This window comes from Oxyura jamaicensis, chromosome 1, assembly GCF_011077185.1.
Source record: "Oxyura jamaicensis isolate SHBP4307 breed ruddy duck chromosome 1, BPBGC_Ojam_1.0, whole genome shotgun sequence".
Classification (NCBI taxonomy): Eukaryota; Metazoa; Chordata; class Aves; order Anseriformes; family Anatidae; genus Oxyura; species Oxyura jamaicensis.
In genome coordinates this window covers 61,596,748-61,621,812 of record NC_048893.1, presented here as the reverse complement: position 1 = coordinate 61,621,812, position 25,065 = coordinate 61,596,748, and the positions used below count along the sequence as shown (strand labels likewise).

At 40.7% G+C, this 25,065-nt stretch overlaps 1 protein-coding gene across 10 annotated transcripts in view; it reads left to right on the top strand.

The window, feature by feature from the left end:
• Window positions 1-25,065, top strand: part of FGD4 (FYVE, RhoGEF and PH domain containing 4) — a 110,029-nt gene that overhangs the window by 18,627 nt on the left and 66,337 nt on the right. Inside the window, exons 1-3 of one of the 10 annotated variants that reach the window (XM_035344656.1) lie at window positions 19,384-19,739; window positions 20,091-20,203; window positions 23,093-23,159. The exons of 2 other annotated variants lie outside the window; for them this stretch is intronic. Coding sequence is in view for 2 of the 8 variants with exons in the window: in XM_035344630.1 (XP_035200521.1) it covers window positions 21,082-21,097 (16 nt within the window). In the remaining 6 variants the exon portion in view is untranslated. Of the gene's footprint in view, window positions 1-3,953; window positions 4,067-11,497; window positions 11,523-19,383; window positions 19,740-20,090; window positions 20,204-21,037; window positions 21,098-23,092; window positions 23,160-25,065 lie in introns of those variants that run through there. 7 more of the 10 variants (XM_035344645.1, XM_035344678.1, XM_035344673.1 and 4 more) reach the window with 7 other exon arrangements.

Here is a 25,065-nt window from a genome sequence, read left to right as displayed (position 1 = left end):
ATAGCAGCCTATAAACACTGGTATGCTCGTGATACAGTGCCGTACTCCAGAGCAGCTGCGTCTAAAGGAAAATGTCCCTTGCCTCTGCTGACCCTTGGGCCTGCGTTGTTCTTGATAGCTGAATCTATTTGTAAGCAAGCTTACACTGACGTAGATTTAAAAAAAGAAAAGAAAAGAAAAAAGTTACAGATATTTAAGATTGTTTGGGGAAACGTAATGTCAAAGCACAAGTCTTATATATAACTAAAGAATGAGCTATATTGGGTCTGTTTGTACTATTTGACACGTGAAAGGCCTTATTTAAATGTAGATGCTTCCTGTGATGCCTTGGTGGAACCATGAAGCCCTTCTCCTTAGAAGGGGCTCTGTATGCTTTGAAGTAAGGGAAGACGATGCTTTAAACAAGGCGTTTGTGTTCTAGAAGAACTTCTGGGAACACAGAACTGATATTCTGAGTAACAAATACAATTTTCAAGGGAATGTGTTTGCTTAGAAGAAAGTATATTAAGAGTGCATTGCTAATTCCAGTTCTGTAAATTTTATGGTAGCCAGACAGGGGGAGGAGAGGAAGTTTTGTAAATCCAAATAACAAAGCATGGTTGACTGATACATTTGTCATTGTTTCTAGATGAACTGTTGCCTGTTGCCCATTTAAAATACAAACAAACAAAAACAAAAGCACCTACATTCAGAAAATTTAAAACAAACAAACAAATAAACAAAACTTAATTTGTGCCAATCCTATAGTCACTTCTTTTGTAAGGTTTATCAGATGGGGAATTCAGAATTCTTAGTAAGAAGCTCCTATTGCCAAGGTGTTAATTTTGAGAATTTTGAGTACGGAGAAGCTTGTACAGTAGGGTCCTGCATTGCCCTAGGGGTAATGCTACTTGAAATCTAAAAGTGGAGCATTCACATGAGGCTTAAGTATTTCTGTCATCATGCTTCTTCCACACTTGCTTCCATGGACTGCTGGCTGCAGAGTAGAAGTGTTGGTGATGGTACTGCAAGTTGGATAGAATGAGCGTGTGTGTGTTTGTGCGCCTGTATGTGTGGGAGACTGATGATACACAGCCATGCAGAAAGGGAAATGAGGGCATATTGAGGGAGAGTGGACTGGAAGAAGAGAGAAAAGAAAAGGTTGTGTGTAAGGTGACAGGATGAGTAGAGTAGGTAAGAAGGTAGACTGTATGTCTGTTGTCCTTTCATTATAGAACCAGTTGTCTCCTTTGCTTGCAATTTGCTTTGGGAGTGAATATATATATATATATGTATGTATGTATGTATGTTCTGCTGTGATTAAATTCAGTAGGTAATCTTTGCACATTATTACCAGATCCGAAATGACTGTCTTGTGGACTTCTAACATTTCTGTGTTTCTAGCATATTTACACAGAATGAGAAATACGCCATGTTTGTTTTGTAAAGTGAAGTCCCGAACAGTTTTGGTTAGAGATTTACAGCCCAATACCTTTCAGTTTCCATACTTGGCCTCAGCTGTCACCAAGTTTTCACCCACCCTATTGAAGACTGATGCATGAAAACAGAAGACTTATGTATGAAAGCAGCCCACCTGCTGGTTCTTTGGTGCTTCTGATAGACCTCCTGTCCTGCAGGTGGAACGGTGGCACCCTCTCTGGAAAGGTCAGTCTGGTAGGGTGGTTCTGTCAAGAGCTTTGAGACTAAAATGTGAATGTATTCTTCAAAGTCAAAAGGTATGAAAAATTAAAACTCTTGTATAGATTCTGTCTCAGGTAAGAACACTTCAGGGTTCTTTCTTTAATGATCTGCTTTGGGGTTTGCCAGACATTGCTTTGTGCAGGGTGCTGGTTGGCTTAAAAGTTACTGTTCTTTCCTGTCTTCCTGGGACTCTTGGAAGTGCTTTTATCTGAGTTGCCTGCCATAATGCGTGAAGTCCTAGCCTTGTTCTCCTTTGCCTGCTGCTGTGTCATCTGAGCCACCTGTTCATCGTTGTTTTTAGGATCCTGGCATTGCCTTGAGATAGCTCGTGGTCTATTTTCTTTTTTTTTTTTTTTTTTTTTCCTTCATCAAACTGCACCAAAACAGATCTGTGGAGCATAAAGACTGTAGTATGTAACACTAACTGCAATGCAAAACACTTGGTGAAATACAGTCTTATGTATTGGAGTGATTGTCCTCAGTGTCGCAGAGAACAGCTTGTTCCTTTATGAAACTTGACTTATACTTGATTTGAAAAAGAAAATGTTCCTCAGTAATGGTTTATCTCCCTGTAAGAGTCAAAATGAAACCAGTGAGCCAATGGCAATGTTTGCAACTCGGTTTATTTTTAAAACTTCCTTCTTTTTCTTGAATTCATTCCAGATTAACTATGCTTATTTTCATACCTCAGGGAGGTACAGCCAGTGTATGATAGATACCTCTAAATTTGATAAATCTACTTTCAACTTTTACTCTTCTTGACACTTGAATTTTTAAATGTCATTGGTGTAAATATATGTATACCAAAGGAAAACACTGGCTTAGAAACAGTTTGTTTGTTAAGGCTTTTTTTAATGCTCATTAATGTAGTCAAAATGTACTTATGACAAACCTCTTTGGTTGTCCAGTCTTTAGTATTTTCTCTCTCCTGCTGTGTCCCTTGATACTGTTCTTGAAGGTCAAGAAGGATTTTGAGGTTCCTGTTTTGTGGCCCAGTTTGTTCTGTAAGTAGAAAAGTTAATGCCTGGTTGGGAGCTTTTTCAACAGGAAGTGTTTACAGCCTTAGAGATTTGCCTGACCGTCACTGAAAGAGACAGCTATGCTGATCAGTCTGAAACAGCAATGAACTACAATAACCGTAATTTAATTGTTTCTATTGTGATAATGGTTCAATGCTGTAGTGAACTGTTAGACAGCAGTAGAATTCTGCCTCTTCTGCATTAAGGTTGTATGGTTCCATTTTTTTTCATGCTTGTTACATAGGTAAGTTTTTATAACAATACTTGTTGATGGGCATCTAGTCTTCTTGGCAAATAATCACCTTTGATGTGGAGTACCGTTCCCCACACACGTAGGGTACTGTTCACCCTTATAACTACAGAGGAACAAAATTACATCTGCCTGTTCCTTCAAAACTAGTAAATTTCAGATCAGTCAGTTGCTTCTCATTGAAGAGAATGGGCAGCATAACTTCTGGCTACGATTTAGGCTGGAATGAATATTTCCTGGTTGTTTTGAGTGATTAAAGTAAGTGACAGCTGTTTCTGGGGGTGTTAAAGGACATTGTTCTATGCTTGTGGATCTGAGTTTCTTCCTGCATCTGTCTTTGCTACTCTTTTGCCAGCTGATGCTGTATGTGATGTATTTGAAAACAAGGTGCAGATGTTTTATAATGAATCATTTTGTTTTTGGTTTGCACACCTTTACATCACTTCTTCCTTCGTCATCTGTTTGACGGGTTCCTGTTAAGCTTTTGCAATTATCACAAAGGCAATATATTCATCCTTCGCATCCGTTTTGATATCAGTGCCATGCTTTACAGACAAATTCTTGTTTTTCTAAAAAAAAAAAAAAAAAAGAGGAAAGTCATACTTTATAGTTTAGTTGCAAACATACTGCTATGTGGGAAAAGTCTTGTTACTTTTTCTTGGGTAGTTTTTGACTAGATTTAGCTCTTCTAAGTCCTAAAATAGTTGGAAATATGCTCATTACCAGTGCTTCTCTAAAAATATTGAGAGCACATAGCTGAGAGCCTTGTACATGAATAATCTTAAAATATTGAGACAAATTTTGTATCTGCTGTCTTACCAGAAACACCATGCGGTGCCCAGTAAAAATAGATTTGTGGTGATATACTAGCAGCAACATTCTCAGTCTAGAAGTAGTCTCCTTTCAAATGGGATGTGTAGATCTGAATTCAGATCAGCACATGGGGCACTGGCAACTCTTTAAGTACGGATGTGAGCAGGAAAAAAAAAGTAACATTGGTTGCATTTTTGGAATAGCTGTTTTCATGCTGAACCTGGGAAATTGCAAGATGAATCTTACTTAATTCCTGGTATCCTGGAAATTCACTGTCCTTCTTCATGGAATTTTTCCTTACAAGGTCAGTATTTGAACCCCCTAATGGCATTTTTCTAATATACTTTTAGAACAGCTTACTCTTTAAACTTGGCAGAGGCAGGCAGCTGCAGCCCTAAAATGATCCTTGGCAGTTTACTGCTGCTTTCCCCAGCTGGCAAGTTTTCCTGTTATTTTCCTTTTCCTTTTTGTGTCAGCCAGTTGATGATATTTGTTTGTTCTCTAATGGAGAAACAGTTTCCTCCATCCAATATTATAACAAAGTCTGATTTTTATTTTGATTTCTGGGTCACTTTTTTTCTCATGTAGCTGCTTAAAAATACCGTGTGTGCCATCCGGAACTGTGTGTGTGTTTTCTTTGGTTTATATTCCTTGCTTTAAATATGAACAACCCCAAGTAGTTAATGATTGTTTCCTCCTTGTACCTTCATAGCCAGTGGGATTACTAATGCTATGGTTACCTGCAGAGAAGTCTGCACAGAGAGGGAAGGAACAAGCTGAGGACAGAGCAAACAAACAAACAAACAAAAAACAACCTCACTGCCGAGCTGAAGATTTTGAACTTAGATTTCTTAATGTAATTCAGAAGCTTGCCATCAGGCTGTTCTCTCTTGTCATGGAGTTTTGGCATTTTAAATTCACCATGCAGATGGTAACACTGTAATCCAAACAGGAATCAATGAAGGAATTACTGTATTTCCCAGTTCTTTTCATGGATACCTTTCTGTTTTCTTGGTTGAGAGCATCTCTAAGATGAATGTAGATTTTTGTAAACAGTCTGTGCTCTTGAATGTGAGGATGATACATTGGTGTGGCGAACTTTCTTTTTTTGTAAAGGATTAATATGTCCTGTGCTCCACTTCAGTTTTTAGCGGACCTCATTTATCTCACAGAATGTGAAGCTGCCTGTCTGAATTGACAGGTTGACTAAAATGTTTTCTATGCTATGGTCTCGATCATCTATGATCTCATGTTTAAGCTTAATCTTTCTGTTGCCCCAAAGTAGTTATCATAAAAATTATTTATCCCTACCCTATGTAAACTATTTAAGAATTAATATTTAGACAAAAGCAAAAAATTCCAGGTCACTGAAGAAGAGTGCAGAAGTCATTTGTTTCAGAGGTATGAACTGCATTGTTTTGTGAAGCATTTTAGCAGATGTCTATTTATGTCACATGTGGTATTCCAGAGAATTTGCTTATGACTTCAGTTGAGGACCAAGGTTGTGATGGTGCATGTCATCCATGGAACTTCTCTGCAAACTTATTTTCTGTGAATAATAATACATCGATATTGTTGTTATTTAGGTTTTCCTGCTTCCTCCTGTTCCCTACCCCTTTCACCACTGAATAAGAGCCAAAGACCCCAAACATAAAATGTCAATTTGACATTTAGTGTGTACATGTTTTTTTCATGCAAATAGTTGTTCAATGCTTTTGTACAACAAAAATGTAAAAATCCTTGCCCTTCTATAAGGTTACTGAACTCCCAGCTCCTCTGAGGACCCTTTGGAAAAGAAACCCACCGAAGCAGTTTTGCAAGGTTCTTCTTGGCTCTTGTTTGTTTTCTTTCTGTCATACACACAAACAGTTCAGGGCAGGAAAAGGCTTAAAACACAAGAAACTCAGCAGATGAAGAAATAAAACAGATAAGTCACTGTTGATGTTATGATATTTTAAATAATACTCAGAGTAAAGTAATTTAGACAGCATTATATTGTGGTATTTGAGCTTAGAGGACGAGCCACCTTATCCTGCTGTGCTTATTTTTCTTGAAATACTGTTCTTTGTGTAGGGACAAGGTGATACAACAGTGATTCTGGGGATGATTCTGGCTCCCAGAGCAATTTCAGTGGTTCTCTGGAAGACACTGTTCAGGTGATAGGCCAGCCAATTTACAGATATTCCCTGGAAGATAGGAAAGCAGTAATTCTTGTTTCCTGGGTTAATTCTGGGGTTGTCACTGTTCTATCTCAATGTCAGTTAACTAGCTGGACAATGGGAAGGAGGGCATCCTCAGCAAGTTTGTGGATGATGTTGAATGGAGGCAAAGTAGTTGATATGAGTAGGGTAGGGATCCTATTCAGAAGGACCTTGTCAGGCTGGACAGATGGATTGGCAGAAATCTTCTGCAGGCCATCATGGGCAAATAAAAATGTTAGTATCTGGTCTGGATCATCTCTGGACAATAATACAGACTGGTGGTGGGAGAGCAGCACTGTAGAAAAATATGTGGGGAACTGGTGAAGAAGTATGAGAGTCAGTAGTGTGCCCTTGTGGTGAGACAAAACCAACTGTGTTAGGTCAAGTAAAGTGGTTATTACAGTGACAGCTCTGTACCTAGCAAACCAAACCAGGAGCACTGTCTGGTTTTGGGTTCCTTGGTGCAAGGAAGATACTGTGATACTGGAGCAAGTCCAGTGGAAGGCCCTGAGGTTATAAAGGCTGAAGCATATGACATACTAGCTCAGTAGAACTGGATTTGTCCAGAAGAGAGACATCTACAGTGTTACTTTTTACTATTTTCTGACCCCTAACAGGGGTGCATGGTGATGACAGAGACGGACCAGAGACAGACTTCTCTCAGAGGTAGATGCACAGTGTTAGCAGAAGAGACAGCAGACACAACTGCAGCGAAGGAAGTTTTAACTGCACATGGCGGTGGGAAATTTGGCATCAGAGTGGTGAAATGCTGGAAGGGGTGCCCATAAGGAGCAGGTATTTGGAAGTCAATTGGGAAGGCCTCGAGGAATTTGATCTGAGCTGGTCCTACTCCGAGCAGGGCATTGGACCAGATGACCTTTGAGGTTCCTTCACAACTAAATTACTTGACAAACTGAGGTGGGGGAGAGAGGGGCTTGAACCAGATGGGGTCCGACAACATTTATTTGATCGACTGTTGTGATTTGGAGATGGGCTTATCAGAGTATAGATGCCTGAATGCTTGGCTGAAAACATAAATGACCCCCAAAATATAGTGGTTTTCAATATTTTCCCTTTTTTTTTTTTTTTTACTGCATTCAGTAATACACACTGGCACATAGAAGAGTGACTTGTCTTATGTAGGCAGGACAATAAACACATCTTGCAGGAGAGGCTGTACTGAAAGTAAGTGTTTACTGAGATAGTCTCTGTCATTGCTGTTTTATTATAAACACGAAGTAATTGCGACTGCCTCCTACAGGAAAGAAAGAAACACAAACTTCTGTGTCTTGCATAGCAAAAGAAACCAGAGTGTTGTGGTAATGTTTCAAGCTCTCTCTGTTCTGACACCTTAGCTGCACAAAACTTTCCTCCTCCTCCCCCTTCCACATCCTCATTTTGTAGGGAAGTTATTCAATTATATATTCATTGAATATATCATACAATAGATTCTGCTATACCTTGAGAGGCCTTCCTTCATCTTCTGGTTACTGTGATAGTCTGTACTGAAGGAAACATAGATTGAATATAACGTTTCTTCTAGGTGTCCTAGAAGGAAAGGTAGGTAAAATAAAATGCCAAAGAAGATGATAATGTGCTCTATGATCCAGATCTTGCAAAAGGGGATTCCTCAAATGCAAGCTGCAAATACTCATGTCAGTTATTTAGTGTCAGTTATTTAGTTATTTAGATTTTTTGATTGCCCAACTTCAGGCATCTGCTTTGAAAGTGTTTTGTGAGAATATCACCATAGAGGTAAGTAATTCAGATTCTGAAAGAGCTAAAAAGTCATCCTTTTTCCCCACCTGCCATCTCTGTCTGGTCATGGTAATTGATAGAAAGGATAAACAGTCTATTCTGACAAATGCCTAAGGCATATTGCAATACCATAAATCTGTGCAAGGCTCATGCAGAAAAGATTAAAGAAATCCTTGGAAAAGGCAAAGCCAACTTTTTACTTCGTGTGGTTTGTAGATGCTTTATTATTATTATTAAAGGCGTGAGTGTAGAATGTGGTGCTCTTCTAGGCTGTAGTATTTCTTTACCTGTGTAACTGTTCTTGAAGTAATAGCGAGGATGACCTAAACCATAGAAACAGTAGGAAGCAGCTAAAAAGTAGCAGTGTTAGCACTCTAAAATACTGAGTCAGAGTCATGGGTGTACAAAACTTTGACAGAGTAAAGAGTTTTTGAGGTAGTTCAGCTCTGTGGACTATTTTCAGTTTTCTTGGCTCTTGCTGCATGAAAACATCTTGTGTGCTATGACTGATTAATATAACTTACTTTTTTAATTCAAATGGATGCATACAGAATGTACAAGTGTAAGGAGTCAGACCTTGGCAACCTGATGTGACTTGAACATGATTGCTAGGAACTGTGCGGGGCCTGGCTTGTGTACAGACACCTTCCCCCCTCACCCTCACTTCCCCAAGAAAAGCAACAACAACAGCCAAACAAACAAACAAAAACCCCACAAACTCACATCCTCTGAAATAAAAGCAAACTTCCTGGGCTTATGAGCATGTCTGTGTTCTCCAGCTCCTCTTTTCCTTTTGTTTCCTTTATTGCAAATTGAGCCAAATGGTGGACTGTATGAAGTTAATTTGTTACCAGAAATCTGTGTTTTCTTCATCTTATTGGCTATTCTACTGAAATTGGACGCTGAGTAGATGAGTCTAAAATTCTGCCAAGCCACTGTTTCCAGAATACCTTGTCTCCTAGTTGTGAAGTAGTGTGTAAAGCAACAGAAAAAGGGAATATTCATTAAAAGGGAATATTCATTCATCTTGGTTGCTTATTCAAAAAAAAATAAAAAAAAAGCTTATTGAATATAATTAAACTTGGCTATAGTTCTGTCTCTGGAAATGGGAGAGACTGTGGTGTGAACATGGAAACAATCCTCAGAACTCTCGCACCATTTTTGCTTGTTTTCAGTTGGCATTTGGCAGTCTTCCTAAAATACAGTTCCTTAGCACACTTGAGCTTCAATATTAAGTGAAGATGTATGCTATTGAAGGGGGAAGGGAAAATAGCAAGAATGTTTACCATCATGTACTGCACTTATGTAGGCTTACTGTGTATCCCTAAGAGAACTTCTCAGATCTTTCTGCTCCCAAATCTAAACAACTTAATCCCTCAAATCTCCAGAGATTTCTGAGGAAGACAGTATGGCTTCTTGTGGTTTACGGGTGTCCTCATAGTCTAAATAACTATGACTGGAGTCTTTCAGCTATTTCTTTAGCATTTCCTGAGTTCTTGATGAGAACAAAATAGTTGCATTTTCCTTCTTGAAATAAAATATTGCGTAGTCTCTCTCTCCAGTCAGTGAGCAACAGAGGTGTTTCTGCCAGCTGCTGCTTTATAGGAAGGTGGCAAATGCATAGAATGTATATTATGTGCAGAGGAACACACTTGTGGTCAGTTTGGCAGGGTCTCCCACTGCTTCTAAATTATGTGGAGTCAAATGAAGTATTTATGTCCATTTTTAGCATTGCTTTTGATAAATCCCCAATGTAGATGCCTCTGGTCTGACTCCGTCTTAAATTTGGATGGAATCTTCCTCTGAATTGAGGAGTAGATGCATTTTGGAGATTACTAGCTTTCAGTCATGGAAGACTGAACTAAAAATCTATTCTGGGGTCTCCTCTCTGTCAGTTCTGTAGCTTCCAGGTATGAATGTCACGATTTAACAAGTCTTTACTTGTTAGAGTAGATTGATTAATAACTCAATCTGAAACATGTTAGGTGAGAGATTCCTCTATACTGTGTACCATCATAGTATGGGATTACCTTAAAATTAGATGATGATGATTTACTGAAGCAATAGAAATAGGAGGAGACAGAAAAAATGCTGTTATAGGGTGCAGCCTTAATCATTATTTGAGGCCGTTCCGTCTAGTCCTATCACTAGTTATTTGTGAGAAGAGACTGACCCCCAGTTGTCCACAACTTTCTTTCAGGTAGCTGTAGAGAGCAATAAGGTGTCCCCTGAGCCTCCTCTTCTCCGTACTAAACAGCCCCAGTTCCCTCAGCTGCTCCTCACAGGACTTGTGTTCCAGGCTCTTCACCAGCTTTGTAGCCCTTCTCTGGGCATGTTCCAGGGCCTCAATGTCCTTCTTCTACTGAGGGACCCAAAGCTGAACACAGCACTCGAGGTGCAGCCTCACCAGAGCAGAGTACAGAGGGACAATGACTTCCCTGATCCTGCTGGATACACTATTCCTGATACAAGCCAGGTTGCTGTTGGCCTTCTTGGCCACCTGGGCACACTGCCGGCTCATGTTCAGGTGAGTATCAACTAGCACCCCTGATCCTTTTCCTCTGCACAGCCTTCCAGCCACTCTGCCCCAAGCCTGTAGCATTGCATGGGGTTGTTGTGACCAAAGCACAGGACCCCGCACTTAGCCATGTTGAACCTCCCATTGGCCTCTGCCCATCAATCCAACCCATCCAGGTCCTTCTGCAGGACCTTCCTACCCTCTGGCAAATCAACACTTCTTCCAGGTAGGTGTCACCTGCAAACTTACTGAGGGTGTGCTCAATTCCCTCATCCAAGTCATCAATAAAGATATTAAAGAGGATGAGCCCCAAGACCAACCTGTGGAGAACACCACTGGTGACTGGTTGCCAGCTGGATTTCACTCTATTCACCACTACTTCCCTGGCCCAGCCATCAAGCCAGTTTTTAACCCAGTAAAGACTCTACCTGTCCAAGCCATGGGCTGCCAGCTTCTCCAGCTGAATACTGTGGGAGACTGTGTCAAAGGCCTAGGTAGATCACATCAATAGGCCTTTTCTCACCCACCAAGAATGTTACCTGGTCATAAAAGGAGATGAGGTTGGTCAGGCAGCACTTGCCTTTCACAAACCCATGCTGGCTGGGCCTGAAACGAAAAATGAAAGAGCACCAAATGCAACATGATTGTCATATTTATGAGTTTTCTGATACTGAAGGATAATAACTTACTGCTAGACATGATACTACTATGACAACAGTAGTGAGACTGTAAGTGGAAGCAGCTTATACAAATACTTTCTCTGTATTTATTTGGGTGTTTATAGTTCTTCACAATCTAAAACACAGAACCCCTTACACATTGAGTGACGGTCATTTTGCATAGCCAGAGTTGTCCATCATTTTCTTAATAAATGAGGGCTCTTAAATTCTTCAAGATGCAATTAGACTATAGCTCAGATAATGTGGGATAGAACATAGCTATAGGATTCTCCTTATTGGCAGTACTGAGACAAGTGAATCTTAACCTGTAGGGGTTTTATTTCTTTTTAAAGAAACATTTGCTCTGACTTATGTGCCCACTCACACAATCTGCTGTTAGTCTGTTAGTATGTGTTGAAATATTTCTTGTTGCGTGTTTCCTGAGATATGTCAGTGAGTTATGAAATCCAGAACTTCCTTTTTTATATAATGAGTTGATAATGCTTGTTATAAGCCCAGTTTAAAGACTGCTTCCTAGGTGGGCAGAGTTACCTGCACAAAAACATTGGAACGTGAGGAGTTCTGTTCATGGTAATGGCGTTCCAATATAAGGCATGGGTAGCTGTAAGTAGACTTCTCTTTTTGCCTTTTTTTTTCATTTTTGTTTTTAACAGCCCACTCTTTTTGATGCGAATTAATGACCTGGGGGATAGTCTCTGAAATATCTGAAAGTAAAGATATATGTAGCTTTCTCATCCTGGCCTGTAGTTGATATTGGATCTCTCTTAAAGCATTATAGGACAGCAGGAGTCAAATAGGATCTGTTCTAGCTTGTGATCAAGCTTCTCCTTGCAGGAGCGTGTTCTGTAGTCTAGACATAGTTTTTCTGCTAATAACAAGAAGAATGCTTGTTTCTCGCTGTCACCGAGGAAGGAGAAGTAATCTGTCAGTGTCCGAGGGCTTTGAAAACTGGGGCAGTTGTGCTGAATTGAACTCTCATAGCATGGATGAGCAGCAGCGGAAGCAGAACATGAGAGCACTGATCAAAGGCAGCTATCCCTGCAGTGAGAAGTAGAACCTCGTGACCTTCCTCACAGCACACGATGGGTTTCTGTTCAAATTTGAACCTATTTTCTGTCACTTTTCTGCTTTTGCCTTCCTATTTTTTTGTCACATGCAGTCTGGGATTAGTGATGTTTTTGATGTGGGTGTGGGAAGGGGGGATGAATGCTACCTCAGCCCACCCCCATCATTAGCTAGCAGTGCATCACCAAGTAGTCTCTTCTCTCAAACCTGAAATTTAGGTAATACTGTATCTACTGGTATGCCTATATTCTAGGTGTTTAAAATGTAAACATAGGCTGAATAAAGAGTATTTCACTGTAGTGTACATATAATGTATATGCATAGATATATATACACAACATTTGCACTATCTTGTATTACTTGAGGGACATAGAGATGCTGTTAAATATTCATCCCTCTTTGTAGCGCACAGTCTTTTGACTCAATGAGTTCATCAGTGTTTATAGCGAAGACAGTAAATGAATCTTTTGAACTAAAAAAAATTAATTCTAATTTTGTTTTTAGTGTGCAAGGTCAGTTTATTAGTTCTGTTCTGTATGCATCTGTATCAATCACTATTAATTTCTTGGAATGTACAGGTGGTTTGGGGTTTGGAATCTTTCCTTATATGTACATCTTGATTGTTGTTTAATTTTTTTTTTTTCTGTATCCTTATTATCCTTATAAGAACTTATGAATTAATAACAAACTATTAAAAAAATCTAGATCTTTCAAGGTATTGGAGTGACCTGTGTGCCAGTATCCCTTTTTCCCCCACATTGTAACAAAAGAATAAAATCCCCGAGAGCTGTTGCTCCCTCTTTGTTGTACTATGTGTCAGTAGTAAAAATACAATCCTCCATGATATCCTTGCTGCAAGCAAAATGCTGTACAGTAGTAAGCTATACTAAACCTATTACTTATACTGAAAATAATCTGAAAGAGATGACCTGTGTTTTCTTGCTGTATGCCTCTAATGCTCTATACCTATCATGGTTCCACCTGGATGGAAACCCCAGCAGTGATCTAGACCCCCAGTATTCATCAGACTTGTCTATGTAGTCTCTGCTAAAACCTTCATTATTTTTTTTTTTTCAGCTGCAGAGTTGGTTGCTCACCCTTTTGGGAACGGGTAGACTGCATTGGGAGCTTTGAGCCATTGACACACATAGAAAATAAAACCACAGGAATATTTTGGGTGACTGCAGTGTAACGTGTAGTTGCTGTTAGCCTAAGCAGTACTGTAAAGCAGGGTTGTTTAAAAAAAACAAACTCACTTGTGTAAGCTAGTATGGGATGTGGGTGGAATTTTTGGCATTCAGTGGTGTGTCTGTGGCAGCTACCAGTAAATCCTGCATTGCTGGTTTTCCTTGCGCTGGCAGTGGAGCTGATCCCTGCGGGCCGGGATGGGACGGGACTCAGGACATTCTCCACCACGGCCTGAGCAAGTGCCACAGCAGGTTTCCTAGGCTGCTGCCTGATCTGTTGACCCACTGAAGGAGCTTCAGGCAAGGGAAAATAAAGGTGTTTCTGTAAAAACTAATCCGACGCTTTGTCAGAGGACTGTTGTGGATGGCTCAGAGAAGTGTTTGTGTTGGATCGAGCACAGGTGTTTCTCAATCTTAGAAGTCTGTGACAGATCAGTGTCTGGGGAGTTTGGAGAGGAATTTGAATGGAATCAAAGTGTATTATATGAATGTGTCTGCTAAATGCATCTTAAGATATTTTGTTTCCCTGGGTTCCTTGCCACTAATAGGTTAGCCACCTGTAACAGGCTAAAGCAGGAGGGTGCAGCTCTCGCACCACTGCTCCGGCTGTACCTCAGGTTGCCTCTGTGAAGCACCAGCTGAAGTTCTGCAGTTACAACAACTTACTTTCTTCCCAAGTTTAATTTCTAAAGAACAAGAATGAGTTTTGGTGGGACTTTTCCAAGCCACAGCAGCCCAGCTGTCCTCTGGTTCCCATCCAGGCTTCTCAGAAGCTCTTCAGTAAAGCCTAAGGAGAGAGGAAGGTCCCATAGCCACGCTTCCCACCCATGTGCTACTCGCATGTCTGTTCTGCTTTCACTGGGATTTTAACTGGTAAATAAAGAGCACGGGGCAGAGCCCCTGGGGTCAGCTGCTCCCCCAGAGCTGGTTTTAGTCCCGCGTTGCTCAGAACCCTGTCCAAAGAGCTGCCTGTGATCTCTCTTTGAGCCTTGCATGTCTGAGCTTTGGCTGGCTTGGCTGTCAGACGCTGGATGTGTCAAACCAGAAGGCTGCTGCTTTTCCATGGAAACGCTTTGTGCAATTGCAGAAATAATCAGGTGCGTCTGCTGGTTGCTGTGCCCTATTGTTGGACCCTTCCAGACACCAAATTGAATTGTCTTACCTTGATAAACTGAGTTTTCAGCAAAATTCCAGTGCTGCTTTTGTCATTCTTCTTGCCTTTTTTTTTTTTTTTTGAATGCAGATGGATTGGAAAGTGTTAGTGTCTGTTTATTCTGTTGTTGTAATGTAAGCCCCTTGGTGTTGGCTGTCCCTTTTCCCTCTGTTCATGCATGTCTTGCAAAACCAGCTCCAGACCCCCTGCTTTTGGGTACCACCAGTATGAGCTGTCTCATGCCTTCTATGTGCTAGGCCTGAGCTGCTGTGTCCTCTTCAGGGAGGCTGTGTTCTCCTTAAAAACTCTGGCTTGCACTGCTTTCTACTGTTGATATTAAAATAAATAAATAAATAAATAAATGTTTACAAAACCAAACGTACTAAAGTAACTGTTGCTTTGTGCTTAGCAATTTCCAAGAAGTTGTTCTAATCTCAGACCTTTGGGTTGGCAAGTTGTTTTGTTTTTTTTTTTGATTGGCTTTTTAATTATTATTTCTTAATTGGCTTTCTATAAATCATATCTATAGATATGATTTGCTGTTGGCTTTAAAGAAAAAAGCCAACATCCTTCCCTACAGGCATATTACTAAATTGAAGACACAACCAATACAGCTCGGTGGGAGAAGTGCCTTAAAGTATTTGGAAACTAAAGTACTTGCAGATCATGGAGTAAGTGTTTCAGTGTATTGGGCTGGTGTTGCTCTTAGGTGTTTTGAGGCATAACAGTGGAAGTCATGACTTTTCTTTCATAAGAAATAATAATAATTTGCTAAGTTGAAAGCTGTGCTGTAGGACAGCCTGTGAAGGAATGATAACTTTCAGACTTGCATACCAAATGCTTGTGGGTCACTAAGATGGCCTAGTGTGAGCTCTCTCCATGTTTTTGTTGTCCTTTAATGATAGCTGCCAAAAATAAACATCCACATAAACAGCTGTCATAACCTTTGGAAGAATGATTTGCTGCAGAGACTGGAGACAGTTCATGTCGTTGAACTGGTGAGGAGGAGTTAGCTTGTCTTCCTATTGTGAATCCTGCTTTTATAAGCAGTAACAGTTTGGAAGGGAAATGTTTATCACTCAAAACACTTAATCAAATGATGGTCTTAACAATAACAACAAAAACAGTTGCTGCCTCTTCTCTCATCTCCAACATGTGCAGCTCCAAGCCAGTGGAGCAGTGTGGGAAGAGACAAAACTCAATAGTCTTGCTGCTTTTGTGACTTTGAGGAAGCATGTGCTGACTGGAAACCATGGGGTCTGCAAACACTTGGGAAGTAAGGCGAGTGCTGCCCACCCAGATTAAGGTCTCTATTTGGTTTATATCTCTGGAGGTGCTGCTGAGAAAGTACTTGCTGTCAGCAAGGTTTAATTCATTGCTTTCCATCTGCAAAGTACAGTGTTTTACAATTTAGGAAGAGAGCCAATTAAGATAGGACTAGAAGAGCATCAGTGTTGCACAAAGGAATCTTAAAAGACCAGCGTGGGAGCCTTACCCCTTCTATGTTGATCACCAAAAATGCTGAAACTTGGAAGTTTTTATACTGTAGATGAGTAAAAAGAAAACTTGTGAATTTTGCCCCTTACAATTGCTTACACATATACTTTTTTTGTACTCTTAAAAAGTTAGACATCCTATTTCCCTTAAAATGAACTTCCTCAATACCAGAGGCTGTCAAGTTAAAAGAAATGCATATACATTATGTTGAAGCTATTACTCACAATGATAATATACCAGACTTACCACTTACTATGCCACTTATTTTTTTCATGAAAAATATTCCTCCTCGTTTGAAGCAAGTGTGAGAATTTAAAGTATCCTTATGCCTTTAAAAGTTATATGTTACATTCTGGTATGTTGGATAGTTTTTTTTGTTTGTTTGTTTGTTTTTTTTCACCAATGGTTCACATGTTCATGAGATACACAGCTGTATCCCCCTGCTTAGAACTTTAATTATAAAAATAAGTTCACCTTGAAGAGTTAAAAATTATCTTTCTTTTCAGAAACAGGTGATACTGTAACAGAGCAGATCAACGGTCTATTGTAGTGTTTTATCTCTGCCACTAACTTACAGTTGATACCACTGCCAGGGCTTACAGGGTGGTTTTAGTATAACTGTAAAAACAGGTATGAGAAATGGGCAAAAGTTCAAAACCATGAACATGTGAGACCTGTTGTTGATTTCCCAAATGCAGTGGTTGGCTTTATAAATACAGCTTTTAGATCTTACATATGGAGTGGAGACTAACACCTGTTAACATTTTTCTCAGGTTAATAACATACACTGTTCTAAACTCATGTGATCGATTTTGGATTAAGAGGTTTTTCAGCAGGCAAAAAAAATCCTATTTGAATAACATACAGTTCTAAAATCCAGTTTGAGTCTCAGTCAACTTCAGTAAAATACCAAAGTTTCCATCTGTCAGATAGCATCTGGGACTGGAAAAGCTGAAGTGTACATGGCGTCATCATTATGAAAGACACTCCCTTCATGGGATTCCCTTCAATGAAATAAATTCAGAACACAGGATGTCGATATGTTGCTCATTTTACCTTGATACCTTCTGACTAAAACCAATTTATTACTAAACTCTGGCCCAGGTGGGGCTGAAGAATAAAGGGAGATGGCTATGTTTCCTTTCCCTCCTCCATCTCTCCTCAAAAGCATTTTGAATGTGCTGTTTTCCTCTCTCTATTTCAAGCAGTTTTAAATATTTGCCAAGTATGCAGAGGATTCTTTTTTAATGTTGCTGCATGTAATTTACCCATTGCTGCTGCCAAAATCTGTAGTGTACCCTGTTACCCCTTTTTGTGACGAGTATTGTGTGTAGCTTGTTAAAACTGGTTAAAATTAGAAATAAGAATTAAAAAAAAAAAAAAAAAAAAAAAGTGGATATTGACTGCTGTTGCCCTTTATTCTGCTAGCAGTCCTCCTGTGGTGAGTACAACTAGTACTTGTAGAAGTACAGCTTGAGGAATTATGTCAGTGTCTGGAATGGGTTTTCTGACGCCCAAGTTGTTTGCTGTATTTCAGTAACTACTTTTTTGTTGTTGTTGTTTAAGCAGTCAGAATTAACATAAACCTAAAAAAAATATACTTTTCAGGAGGTCTCTCCTGGAGGAAAAAAAGACTAAAACTGAACTGGAACCTCAGTAATTTTGAAGTCTGTGTGTTAGCTAAGAACGGAAATTGCTGCATTTTTTTTCCAGAAATGCATAAATACGTAAAATAGACAAATATTGATAATATTGATATTCTTTTTTTTTTTTTGAGCCATGTTCTTTACTTTTAAGAGAAAAAACAAGGAATGTTATGTGTTTCATAATGCTTAAACACTGAAAAGTTTTTATTATTAACATTTGCCAAATGTTAAATAGGAAAATGGCTTCCTTCATTACATTATTTTACCTTTGTTGGCAGTGGATGAGTAGGATTGGTGCCCATACTTGATCAAGACGTTTTTGGTGATCTAAAAGTGGCTTATTTAGAAGCAGAAAATGCGTTAAGAGGTTTTTCTTCCATCTTTGACAACGTGAGAGTAAATGAAAAGTGACATGCACAGCCCTGAGCGCACACCGTGGTACCGGGAGGAGGTGGGAGCAGCGGGTGGGAAGGAGCGGTGTGAGGCACAATGATTTGATAGCCCTGGGGTGGGAGTTGGCAGACCCGGGTTTTCTTCCTCGTCTGTCACCTGTGAGTGGTGTGAGTCCCTTCCCAAGGCTGGGTGCTGTTTGGCTGCCAGGCTCAGCTTGGCTGTGGGGACAGCCTCGCGGGTGGGTAAAGCACCCCACCAGTGGGGCTCTGGCTGTGATTGTTAGTGGATTCCAGCACTAGTCACTTAACAGGGGGGTCTCCTACCAGTGTAAGAAAAACTTAACTGCACTTGTTGTGAAACAAAGCTACCTTCCTTACACAGCAAGGTAGAGGGAAACTGAAAGTTTAAGGGGGGGGGAAGAAAATTGACCTGATTGGAGTCACAGGAGCAGATGAGCTTCTTCGTGATGGAGGGTTCTGGTGCAGGGGTTTGTGTCCTTCTGTAGGAACCAGTGCTGCTCTGCAGGACCAGCTTACAAGATCAAAGGTGACATTAAAGGAGAAAAGGAAACCTTTTTCCCTTCCTCAAAAGAGTAACTTGTCAGACATAAGTTAGCATGTAGGAACTCGAAGTCCAAATTTGGCTCAGTTTTAAATAAAGTTACCCACAGATTTTTGACGCATTGTTAGTCATACGCCTTGCGTGGCTTCGAGAGCGAGGGAGAGGAAAGTTGAATATCAGCACATTTAGTCCATGGGCTACTGCACTGTGTGCTTTTCACATCCAGGAGTAGGACCTTAAATTATTTCGGGATGAGGTCCTGTACAACTCACAGGCATGTAAAGCCTGTGTTCTTTTGTAGCTGTTCTTACTTTGTGGACAGGACTGTTGCTGGTTGGTCTTGAAAACCACTTCCTTCTCCTCCCCAGAGGAGGGGTGTGGGAATCTGGCTGCGTGCTGACTTGGTGCACACCACTGCTGGAGAGCATAGCGGCTCAAGATCTGGTCCGGTGAGAGCTGTGGCTTCAGGTACAGCTTTGATGCTAACTAAATAAATAAATAAAGCTTTTCCAGCCACACCCCCGCCGGCAGCCTGGATGCACGGCAGAGAAACAGCGGCTTCTGCCTGCTGAATCAGCATCAGCCTTGGCAGATGCAGGAGCAGATAAATCTCAGAAGCTGTGAGACCAAAAGCAAGCAATTCTTGGTGACAAAAACCCAAACTGGGAGTTTATAGGATGCTCTGGGAGTGCTGTTGCAGGGTCCAGGAGGTTCCCATTGAGGGGAAATAAGCCTTGTTTCAGAAAATAATCTTGTTAAGGGGAAAACTGCCCCCAGCTAATTTTTCTGAACCCTTCTGTGCTTTAAAAACACTCAAACATAATTGCTATCCCCACCTCCATCTTAGCGTGTGCTTTACGTCCCTTATCCCCCGGCGTGGCACGGGCCCAGGCAGCGTCAAGGTTAAACCTGGTGGAGAGCTTTGTTAAGGTGCTCCCTGCCTGCTCGCGAAGGCAGGGCACCTGCTAGGCATGCCCAGTGAGCGCCGCGAGCTGGCTCTCCCTTCCTGACGGATCTGCGAGGCTGAAGCACAAAGAGCGCTTGTTGCCCGCTCCCCGGTAGTCTCCCAGTGCTCCCACTAGCTGGGAAGGACTGGTTACCATGGAGGCTGCCATCTGTTCGCTCCCCGCTGGAATGTGATTATCCGTGCTGGGTTGGGAACCGGCACAAGCAGGGGAGCGTGTGCTGGCTGCAATTATCTGCAATGGAGTGTGGTAATGGAAGGCTTGAATGAGCGAGCTGGAGCAGCACATAAAAGGATTTTGCCCAAACTGTTAATGGTTGCTGGCCAAGAGGAGTAAATGCGGCTTTTTGTAAGGTCAGTGCTAAATTCATAACGCATTCAGTTAATTTTTAATGGGGGCGATGTATTGATGATTTAGGGACGATAGTACCATGGCAATAGTGCTTATTGTTAAGAGTGCAGCGGGGAGGGGGGTGGCTGTGTTTTAAAGATTTCTGTCTCTCTGTTTCAGTTCAAGCAGTTTAATTCGGGGTCATTAAAGTAGTAAGTCAGAACAATAACTGGCCAAGCTGACACAAATGGAGCAATTCATATCTCTTGTCTTTATGAAATGCTGTTTGCTGCCAGATCCGTTTGATTTACATGCCTCTTCACGTTGATTGCTTTTTGTCTGAGTGATTTTTATTTTCCTTTGGATGCGATAAGTGTTTTGTTTCTCATACTGGAATGATGGGTGAGAGATGGGGCTGAAGCAGAGCCAGTGATACAATAGACCTTTGGGGTGTTTCGTGCAGTTTGCTCAGAGGAAGCAGTGTAAGGTAAGCAGAATGCAGTAGCAGGTCTTTCACCCCTCACTCCCACCGTTGCCCCTGCTTCCAACTCGCAAACTGACCGAAAATTTTGGAGTCTTCCTCTCATATAGCTTAATTGTACCGAGACTTTTCACAAGTTTTTCAGGATGTTCTGCAAATATTGGGGCTGTTTTGGAGGGAGGATTTCATGGAAAGGAACACAAATTAGAAGTGTATGCTTCTAAGGCTTTTGTGTCTTCAAAAAGACGTTTGTTGTGCTCTAGGAGAAGGTATATTATTTTTTTTTTTTTTTCCATAAATGCACAATGAAGGTTTGTGTGCAGTTCAAATTATAGTGTTAAACGAGGGACACTGAAATGCATTCCTTAGAGCCCTATTGTACACCAAATAGATAAAATGTTAGAGCAGCAGATATTTTTAGTCCTGCAGGGGCTTTCCCATTTCAAATAAAGCTCTTACGCTGCATCCCTCTTGGCAGGACTGCCATTTTTATTTGGTACAGGGGAGGATACTGCTAGAGGCTTTTAATTAGAACTGTGTCAGTCCTAATTTTGCCCTCTGCTTTTGTGCACTTAAAATGTCAGTGCATTGGTGTCTGGGAGAAAAGTTCCCAATGTGGTTAATAAGTCGCTATTGCGACATAGTTGACTATGACAAATTTTTAACCTACAAGAGGCTTCACAAGTCCTTGTGCCTAAGAAAAGCTGGGGGGGAGGAGAGAGGGAGAGAGGGGCTGAGTTTTTTTTTTCTTCTTCTTCTTCTTTTTTTTTTTTTTTTTTCTCCATTTCTTTGGTTACTCAGAACTGTTGGGTGTACACAAGGTTTTCTTATGCCCGTGGGAGCCTGGTGTATGTGCCTGAAGTCCTTTCAGATGTTACTTGTGCATGTTGGTGGAACTGGGTGAGTTTTCTCAATGCAGGCTGCCTCACCCTTGTGATTTAAAGTATTTCTTTTTAACGCCTTCCTTCTCCAGAATGTAAGCATTCTGTTGCCATTGAAGCGAGTGATCTATGCCAAATGTGCTTTTAATGGGCAGCATTGGACTTGTTCACATGTGCCGGTTGCGCGTCTGTAATCGCGTTGTTAGAGAGAGCGCAGGGGGCAGATTGGCTTTTGTGCTTGGGAAGAGATCAGACTTTCACCCTTCAGAAGCCAGGCTGAAGCTTGCTGAGAGCCATCGGGAGGGAAAGGTATCCACCCCAGGGTTAGTTATCCTGGAGCTGGTGTGGGATGTGTTTCTGTTTGGTTTCTGGTAAGGTGGCTGTGGGTGGGAATTACTGGCTCATTGGCAAGTCTGCGCAGAAAGCTATGATCACATTGACATAAAGGTAATGTCTTGTATACTCCTCCCAGAGGTGATTTCTCCTGATTGCTAGCTGGCAGTGTGCTGAGAAGCTTGCTTTTCCACTGCCTTTGCTAAACCTTTTCGAAGAATAACCAAGGGGGCTTTCCACTTGGCATTCCCCAGCTCTGCTTCTTCTATTCTCTGACAAGCGCTGTGTAAAGGTCCAAATGGTCTTGAGCAAACGATTTTTTTATATTTATTTTCTTTTCTGAATGGCTTATATGTAGCTATTGAATATACCCGTCTTTTCCTATTAAATTTTACTTCAGGTCACTGGGTCAGCTTTGTTTTGCAGATACGGGATTTAAAGACTAGACACTCTTCTAATCCATTTGAGCATCTGGCCTTTCATAGTGGCAGAGGAACTGTTAAATGTCTGTTTGAAATTATTTTTTTTTTAAGATTTTTTTAATCTTTGGTGGATTATTACAATCAGCTCTGATGTTTATGCTTAATGCAAACAACTAAGGGTCAGTGTAATCTGCTACATGATCCCTTGAAGGAGATTTGTTCTGATACTGTCATTGGGGGCCGGCAGAGGTGGTGATGGGTTGTACTCAGTAGTGGTATTATTTTAAGATGGTAAGCTCTATTTTGGTACATCATCTCACAAAAAAAGGCACTTTGAAGGAAGTCCCATCTATGAATAGTGTTTAGGAATACAACCTATTAAACAGTGGGCTCTTCATGATTTTGTTTATAATAGATACACACGTCAAGCTTTCAGGGAGACTTGTCACTAAATGGTGAAATCCTGAGTCAATATATAGGAGGCTGGCTTGTGTATAAACGATCACAATTGTTTTCTTCAAACAGACAAGTCTTTCTGCTTTTGCTTCGACGCATGACTGTGGAATGCTGTTTGACATGACTTGCTTTTTATTTATACATTGTCTTCAGGCTGCTACTTTGCAGAACTCTTAAACATGCTCAGTTTTTGATTCACTTTTCTCCTGCCGTTTACTACTGTATTCTGAGTGTTAAAACAATAAAAAGCTGAGGGGCTGTACTGTCTCCTCACGGTACATTGCTATTAAAGCCTGCAGTTTCCCTTGAAGAGCTCACTGTTTCGGAAAGTCTGGGTGCCTGTTTACAAACTGTTCCCTTTGCAACTCCCATGGAATAATGGAGTCCTCGGGATACGGGATGTGGGAGGACAAACCTGCTGACGCAGCACTGCTGCTCTTGGTTTGTTCACAGGGCCTTGCATCTTTTATGCTTTGTATGGGTGGAGACAAAATGCAGGCATTAACGCTTTTTTGATGATACTAGAAATTGTTGTGCCAGATTTTAGAAAACATGAAATTTGTTGAATTGGTTCTAAAACAGATCTCCATCCTAAACCAGTAAGTGAGTCCTAAACCCATCCTAAACCGTGTGCAGGTAGGCTCATCTTTATGCATGGCTGGATATGAGAGGCTGGCAACATGCAGAGTAATGACACACCTGTGAATTGGAGCAGTTTTTTTTGTTTTTTTTTTTTTTTTTTTTAAGACCATTTTGGGGGTGTTGCATTTAGTAAAGACGTACATTTGTCCTGTCCTTTGCAGTGTCTCACTGAAGACTCTGAAGGCTCAGAGCTGTTCTGCAAATGACTTCAGAAAACATTCCTTCCAGGTAATTGCTGCTCAGACTTGGCAGTTAGGAGGAGAAGAGGGTGGGGGTAAATGACCGCAATCCAGCAAACAAAAGTCTTGAAGTGGCATTTTTTTCCAAGGTGCTCAGTTCATCCAGTTGCTCTAAAGTACAAAAATAGTACTTAGTCTGGCAGAAACATGAGAATTGTTTACTTTGTGATGAACATCTGAGAAGAGCAAATAATTGAGTACATTTGGGAAAGGGAGTTCAGAACTGGAAGTGATGTGATGATGATGGTCTATCCCTTAGTCACTGAGAGGGATGTTTTTGTGTGTGGGTTGTATCGTGTGAGCCTTCTCAGCTCATGACCTCTGCCTAAAGTCAGGATTGAGGCTTCAGAAGTCCTGAATTCCATTTTTTTTTTTTTTTTTTTTTTTTTTTTTTTTTTTTTTTTTTTTTTTTCTGTAGCTGGGGGACTTTGTTTTGCAGGCACTGAGTTAATGCCATGGGCAGTGTGATGTGTTCCTGAGTGCTGTCGATCACAGCTGCTCTTGGAGTGGTGGAGGGAAGATTAGCTCCAGGGCTTGTGTTACCGCTTTGAGGAACAAGTTGATTCTGTACTGAGCTATTCCTGCAGGGCAGGACCTGAACTTCTCACTTGGAATTTTCCTGGCTCATGTCTCTTCCTCTGTCCCAGCACTGCTTTTGTGCTGCCACGTTCCTGCCCCACTTCCTATGTGGGTTAATGTTTTTGTCATCCTTTTCTTAAGATCATTGATGCTAAAGGAAATGAGTGAAGGCATGAAGTGTGCTTTCTGCGATTCAAAATAGTTTAGGAAGGCTTCCCATATCATGCTTGCAGTAGGTACATTGAGACTGAGATCTATCACTTAGAAGAAATATTTTGATGCTATTTTTACTTTATTATTAACAGCATGGTTGAGTATTGTACAGCTGTTATTAAGCTTGCCAAAATATATAAACTATGAACCCTTTTGATGAGTACCTTTTTTTTTTTTTTTTTTTAATAAAAAAAATAATCCCATGCCACTTTTCTTTACAGCTTTAATAGTTCTCTGGCAGCTCTGTGTGCCAAGTCAGCTTCCATGACTAATTTTGATGTTGATTCTCTTCAGTAGCTCTTGTTCATGCAATTGCTCAGAGCCTTCTTTTGCTGTTATGACTTGGACACCCACTGTAATGCAGCTCGCAAGTTTATTTTTTTCTCCTTTGGCTTGTCAAGATTTCTGTGTGTGAGTCAGTTTTAACTGTGGAAGCTGCTAAAAGCAAACTCTTAAACATAGCTGCTGTAAGCCAAAATAAAATGGAAGGCTTACTGGTGGAGTTAGAGCTTTATGTAAAACTCAAAATACAACACATCCCAATATGATGAAATACTCAGGGGTAGCCATGTGAGCACTGTTTGCACGCAGTGAAGTCACCAGTGCTGCACTGCTCTGCTAGCATTATGTTATTTTTGGTACGTGTTCTTTGGAAAAAACTCACCCAGGACACTGTAGGTAAAACATCATTTTTCCCTCATTTTACTATTTATTCTAAATGCTATGGTATTGCTGCTGGCATAAGAGGATGATTGCTGCTTTCATTTCTATTTTTTTGGGGGGGTATGTGTGTCTATAAATTATAAATATTATAAGTATTATAAAATGTGGTCTTTTTAAACAGTTGACTTAAATTTTCCAGACTTGTCTTATTGTTGATGGTGGTCTTGTACGACTGAGAATACTCCAAAATGTTTCTAATGTTGAAAATTTCTGAAAATTAAATTTTCTTTTTTTTTTTTGCTTGCTGTTTAGTACAGGAATAAAACTTCAGTTGGTAGCTGAGTGTTTTTTTTTTGTGTGTGTGTGTGTATCCATGTGCATTCTGTGTAACGTCCTCAGCGTGTGTGGATGATCCACAGAGATAACAAGTGTGATATATA